This window comes from Guyanagaster necrorhizus (genome assembly GCF_019112545.1).
Source record: "Guyanagaster necrorhizus MCA 3950 unplaced genomic scaffold BT62scaffold_12, whole genome shotgun sequence".
NCBI lineage: Eukaryota > Fungi > Basidiomycota > Agaricomycetes > Agaricales > Physalacriaceae > Guyanagaster > Guyanagaster necrorhizus.
The window spans coordinates 1,460,422-1,466,789 of NW_025064891.1; the positions used below are offsets into that span (position 1 = coordinate 1,460,422).

General features: G+C 48.9%; 3 protein-coding genes across 3 annotated transcripts; 1 reads left to right on the top strand and 2 right to left on the bottom strand.

The window, feature by feature from the left end:
• Positions 1-11: 11 nt before the first annotated feature.
• On the top strand, positions 12-3,026 carry BT62DRAFT_1006000 (uncharacterized protein; the record flags this gene model as incomplete). The annotated part of the gene is made up of 12 exons (XM_043177201.1): positions 12-163; positions 211-474; positions 526-561; positions 616-645; positions 695-775; positions 826-888; positions 948-965; positions 1,026-1,115; positions 1,168-1,345; positions 1,404-1,681; positions 1,730-2,753; positions 2,808-3,026. The coding sequence occupies 12 exons, from the start codon at positions 12-14 to the stop codon at positions 3,024-3,026; spliced, it is 2,433 nt and encodes an 810-aa protein (XP_043040205.1).
• A 360-nt stretch (positions 3,027-3,386) lies between these two features.
• Positions 3,387-3,872, bottom strand: BT62DRAFT_1006001 (uncharacterized protein; the record flags this gene model as incomplete). Its single annotated transcript, XM_043177202.1, has 2 exons — positions 3,387-3,665; positions 3,732-3,872. 2 exons carry the CDS (start codon positions 3,870-3,872, stop codon positions 3,387-3,389), a joined length of 420 nt encoding a protein of 139 aa, XP_043040206.1.
• Positions 3,873-4,281: 409 nt separating this feature from the next.
• BT62DRAFT_949657 (MFS general substrate transporter) lies at positions 4,282-6,096 on the bottom strand (the record flags this gene model as incomplete). The annotated part of the gene is made up of 8 exons (XM_043188111.1): positions 5,980-6,096; positions 5,573-5,935; positions 5,315-5,515; positions 4,988-5,263; positions 4,810-4,938; positions 4,715-4,761; positions 4,485-4,665; positions 4,282-4,433 (listed from the first exon to the last, which is right to left on the bottom strand). The coding sequence occupies exons 1-8, from the start codon at positions 6,062-6,064 to the stop codon at positions 4,285-4,287; spliced, it is 1,431 nt and encodes a 476-aa protein (XP_043040207.1). The 5' UTR covers positions 6,065-6,096.
• Positions 6,097-6,368: the final 272 nt, after the last annotated feature.

A 6,368-nucleotide genomic window follows, 5' to 3' on the forward strand; every position in this document is an offset into this window, starting at 1 on the left:
TTCGCAGCGTCATGGCATCGTTCGACGTGTCGTACAATGCGTGGTGTAAATATGTGAAAGAGCTTGATGTTCTTTGCTGGAGATCTGATCGGTCTCCTAATATGGCGAAACCTTGGAGGGATCGCAATGACGAGATCAACGGATGGTTGGCTAGCATCCCAACGTAAGTCCTCTGTTGCATTTTTTCACTCATCTTATCACTGTCTATAGTGATTACCGCGATGTTTCAATCGCACGAGTCCATCCTTCTGTGGATCCCACCGCCATTGGAGAAAGTCTAGATTGGGAGGAACGAGAGTGTGAAGACTGTGATAACGGGCAGGTTCGAAGGGTAATTGCATATGACGAGGGAATCTCTCGTAATGAAGATCAAACTCCAGTGTCCATCGATATTGATTCGATTGATAAAGGGCACGTTTCTTTCTCCTACTGTGTTTCTTGTGTACGTACCAGCATGTCCCGCAAACAGCAGAGGTGAGGTTCCACGATCTTTCCCGATGCTTCATGTAGCTTATTCGAATTTAGACCACAGACATCGAGGGATCCCAATCGGCGAGAAAAGTTGGTGCCCTCTTCAAGCAATTCCGACCGGCGATTTGAACTTTTTTTTTTCAGGCCGGCTGACAATCACGGTCAGCAGGAGCGGTGTGTCTTCCGTGATATGCATCCAACATCATGCTGAACACCACTTCAGTATAGTAGATGCAGAAAGCCGAAAGGGCTGGCCTCAGCGCCAGGAATCAAGGGTCCATACCCCGAAATCAAGAACTGCGAGGTGATCAATGTTTGGAATACGATGAGGTTCCGTCCCTGATCTCATTTCAGGCCCGAATATGAGAGTAACATCCCAGAGCGCAAGACACGCAAGACAACTGTGTCTAGCGGGAGGTTCGTTGAGCCCCATTATACATCGTTGATACGATTTATTCAACCAAATAATCCACCAGCACCCACCTCACCCCGCCGTAAGCTTCTCTTACCATCCGCTATATCATCCCTCATCGCTGCGTCTATGTCGTTTGTAGTAGCATCACGCAAACCGATCCGGATGGTAAGACGAAGGGCGCCGATACTCATCAGGGCAGTGAGAAGTCGAAAAGATTTTCAGCGAGCGAGTATGTAGCCCCTTGATCTGACAATGACTCTGCGACACCAATTAGATTCTAGATTTGCTGCAGCTCATTATCGTAACACTAGCAATGCTGGTTGCATGGATGCTTGGATGGGACAACGACTTGTCCTTCCTGCTGTATTCCCATTTGATCGCTTTGGGAGTAACACTGTCACCGATCTGTACGAAGAGTATACGTCTCTGTACCAAGCTGATGGCTTTTTTGACAATGCGGTGTGTTTTTCTGTCTATGATTCTTCGGCCAATGATTGACTGGAAGCTGTGACCCTAGCAAGGACTAAACGCTGAAACACAAGACGAGTTGGACCGGCTATACAAGAGTATGTCGTCTGACCAACTGCGATTCACGACAGAGAGAGCATTGCCACCTGAAGTCCTGAAGCATGTTATCTCGTGTCGCAGTGCCATATTGTCGTCCTCTCGCGAGGCGCGAAAGCACAAGGTCGATGCGGAGAGGGAACGTCTTCCTGAAGCAGAAGTCAGGGCAGCTTGGGACGGCCTCATTAACGCGTGCACAAGGATTCCGGGAAATGATGATGTGAAGCCGAGGTGCGGACGGGATCCTCACCGCGAAACAGATACTGATCTTTGATACAGATTGGAGCGTATGCTTCAGTTACCACGGAATGATGTACATGACATGCCAACGAGATCTGACTTTGCAAAACGACTAACCAAGTGGCAAAGCGAAGTACCAAAATACGATGACCATGCCTCGGAGAAGTCTCACGAAGACGCTACTCGTCTTCATTGCATAGCAGAGGCAGCCACTCAAGCGGCAAGGAAACTACGCGCTCACAGTCAGCAACTATCACTGGCGGGCTCTGAACCGAAGCAGGCCAAGTGCGATGGCATTACAGCTGCGACTCTCGGTGACTTCCCCCCTGAACACATCACCCTCACCGCATCAGATCGTTCCAGGCTGAAAAAGCTTGCACTGCTGCCGTCTCGTCGTAGCAAACCCGTATCCCATACGAGGGCGCCCCTCACTTCAGCCTCACCCTCAGCCGACTTCAAGAAGGCATTTGACAACAATGATCTTGTTGCGACATCACGACTTCAAAGGCCAGTGAGTCCTTCAGACGACTTGAGTGTTGCTTTGCAGGTCTTGTCTTTAGACAGTCGCGAGGCTGACACGACCTCGTACACTGTGCTGCGTGACGAAACACTCCATGCTTCTACATCGGATAGCGATAGTGGTGACGACGATAATGGCAATGATGAAGATAGCGATGAAGATGACAATCGCGATACAGAGGATGATGGAAGTGGAAGTGAGGATAGTGATGAGGGGGGAGATACCGACATAGAGAAAGGCCGAGACGATGAAGATATCGTCAACAGTGACGGTAACACGCCCCAGCCTGACACAGACGACGACGAGGATGCACCAGATGACAAAGCTACTAATACGAACATCCTTTTACTTCCTCTGCTCGTGCAGGAGTACAAGAAGTTTTTAGATAACATGCAGCAGAACGGGGTCAACCAAGGACGTATGGACCTCATCGCTTGTATCAAATTTCTTTCTGCACTTGGCATTCACAATTTCCCAGTGTTCAGTATCATTACAGAAGGTACACTTGGAACTGTTTGTTGTGCATATATGAAGGACGACAAGGTAAACGCAATTTTTCATACTATGCTACTATTCTTGACGACCGGTTCGTAATAGGAAGGTCGCATTTATGAGCACAACGTCCGAACATTTGACGTATCAAACCCTGTCGACGCCTTCAACCTCGCGACTTTCCTTACCTTCATTGTTACCATTCATAAACGCAAGTTGATGGACCAATTTACTGTCGGCAAGCAGCAGGAGCTCTGGCAGAATTTTAGGGACAAGAACAAAACATTGAACTGGGCCATGAGTCACCAGTTTCCTTCAGTTTAGAGTGTCGCGCATATCAGAGTAGCTTCACCACTTCAAATCAGTTGACGAGTGACTCTTGCGAGCGTTAGAGCCATCTTTTTTCCCGACGGCCGGCAGAGAATCAGCATTGCAGTCCGTCGATCGGCCACACTGCCGCACAACCAGACGATAGTGCTCAGGTAGCGCATCAATGTCCATCACCAATCACCTAGTCAATTCTGACTGTAGCATTGTCGTCAACCCTCAGCTTTTGAAAAGGAAAATGAATGAGCTTACCGCCACATATCTGAATGCAGGATTCTCAATGTCCGTTATATCATCCACGATCGCTGCGCGCACTCATCCTTGACTCTTTCATCCACCATCTTTCTGTTTCTCTGTTTATTCGACATCAAGAAAAGGGTCCGCAACGCCAGGATAACAAAGACGCTGGGTCATATGCCTAAGGAAAGCGGGAAAAGATTCGAAGATGGCGCACGAGCCTACAACAAACTCACTGTCGAACAGTGGGCCTGAGAGGATCTGGTCGAATTTGCTCCACTCTAGCTGCGACGCGGGGCTCGGAGGCCCATCGTTCCCGCATATGATCATGAAATACCCACAGCAATTGAATGCAACTTGAAGGATACTTGATGTCAGTGTGAGCATTTTGTCGAGATCCTGAAGTCGATGCGATCGCTAAGACTGAATGGAAACCTTTGCGGGTTCCTGATGGACAGGACAGACATTGTCTCCAGAATCGCTTCCATGAAGGCTGGACACCTGTATGAATACCTGCTCACGACGCTCAACTCGGATACGAGGTCCGTGACGCGTAACGTGCGTGTACTCGAGTCTCGGCCAGCTAATTTCGTCACCCCCAAACATCGATACGGTGTACGGGCCAGTATGATGCACAAGTACTAGCCGTTCCAAGTTTGGGGATCCTTATAAGACGACACACAGCTGATCTACATCTTGCTTTGTTGACAGTTGCTCTCTTGCTTCTCAACTCAGTACCCTCACACGGTGGTGACATATTCCTAACCTAGGACCTCTTATGTACAACCTCGGCCTCAATGCTCCGTATTTTGCAGCCCCTCCAGCTCTCAAAATTGCCATCAACCTGAGTTTTGAGCCCGCTGTCTGGGAGTTCTGGGCTTGAGCCTGAAGTCAGTGTTCAAGATCTCAATTTGAACCCGGGCTCAAGACCATGGTCAAGTATTCACAGGTGCGATGTGCATTGAAGATGGCATGAATTATTAGCTAGAACCATACATATATTTACTGCAGATTTATTTCACTTTGTCTCTTTCGATGAGACATTAGTCCTCCCATCTCCCCATAATCGGTGCAACAACACAGCGGACGCTGCTATCGACAATATAGCACCCGCCAAAAGGCCAACGCAAACAGAAAACGAGACCTTGTAAGATGGTCCGTATATACCTAAATCGCCGCACGTCAACTCGAGATATACCTTTGAAAGATGAGATTAACCAGAAAAGACTTGTGGCCCCAAGATACCCGAGAACTGCGCAATGGCATTGGTTATCCCTATCGCCATCCCAGCGGCTGACGTTCCTCGTGTAGCTTCAACACGGTTCGGCCAAAGCACGGCGTACACCGACCCTGCGGTTGCCGTCGCTACAAGCAGCGCCAAGTAACGCACTACAGGAACCTAGATCCAGTCAGAAACAAAGTCGACACGGACGGTGAGGCTGACTCACGTTCACGGTGAGCAGTATTATACAGCAGATGATGTTGGTAAATTCCACTACGGCCCGATAGTCAGTTACGGACACCCAAGCCGAGAACGACATACACCCTATGGCTATCCGAAACGGGTTCCAGAAACGCTTTTGGATGAGCCAGCCTAGAGTGTTCAGCAATGCAAACGCGCTCAGGGACGGAGGCATGGAGAGGACGTTGCTCAATGCCGTCGTTGTGAATCCTATGACGAACTTCGGTATTTCGCGCTCGTGGAATACCAAACTACGTACCAAGTTCGTAGATAACCGTAGGCAAGACATACGACAACCCGAATCCTCCTACTGCATGACAGAACCATACCGCGGAGAACGTCCAGAACGTTGGGTCCACGAGAAGCCGCAACACCTCCTCTCTATCCCAAGTCTTTCCCTCTTTCGTTGGGGCATCTTTAGACAATCGGTCGATTATCGTCGACCGTTCATGCTCAGTCAGGAATTTAGCTGTTTGTGGGAAGTCAGGGAGGATAAAAAGAGTCATCACTCCCATTAGGATCGCAGGTACACCTTCTGCTCAGCAGGATAACGTTACTGATTGATCAAAGGAAGATTCGTACATACCGATGATAAAGAGCCATCTCCATCCCGCTAGAACTCCGTCCGCGTATGAAATCGCAAATGCCAGGAATCCCCCTACGAAACCGCTGACTTGACCAAAAGAGTAAAATGCGACGACTCTGAGAGCTAGTTCTTCTGGTCGAAACCAGAACGCGAGGTAGTATATCACGCAAGGGTAATACCCAGCTTCGGCGGCACCGAGTACTTTGGGGGGGGGGTTAGTTTACATGCCTGCAAGGCGAAAGGAAGAAAAGCATGTACAAACTCGACACGTTACGAGGCCGCCGTAGTTTTTCACCGATGCGATGCACATTACAATGATACCCCAGGTTATCATGATCCGTCCAATCCAGAAGCTCGGCCTGTCACCATCAGACGGTGTATTTTCGTCGGACAAAGACACCCACGTCGTCCGCTTCATGAGGAGAGTAGACACTGGTTCAAAGGCAGCGTAGGGATAGAAGAAGCAAGAAACGACCCAGTTCCAGTCTTGAGTGCTCAGGTGCAGCTGTGTCTTGATCCCGTGGCCTTGTTCGATGTTGATGATAGCGGCGTTGGAAATATTGTTGATGTCGATGCGCATCACAAGGTAGGTTATGCACAACCATGGGATAATACGGATATCTATGAGCAGGTCAGCAATGGCTGGCATGATTTCAGATACGCACCAATCCGCCTTTGAACCTTTTTTAGCTCCTCATCAGAGAGAGGAGCGTTATTAGAGGCTTTTTCGTCGTCTAGAGCGAGATCCATTCCCCAGGAGAGTAAGATGAGGATGACACCTCAAAGGAATATTTTACCGAGAGGAAGGACATTTATACACCCATCATCACGTCAAAGAGAAGCACAGAAGACGAGCTCATGTCGAAACCTCATTATGAAATGCGGAGTGGTGAAATCGCAGGGTCCAAGCATATGGTTAGGCCGCAGAGAAGCTTCTGATGAAAGGAACGATTTCCGTTTTTGAGCAATCCTTGATTAAAGACAAGAAGAGACCAGAAGCTGTTTTAGAGCACTGGCGCCAGAAAATAACGCCCAACTGTTTGAAATTCCAAAC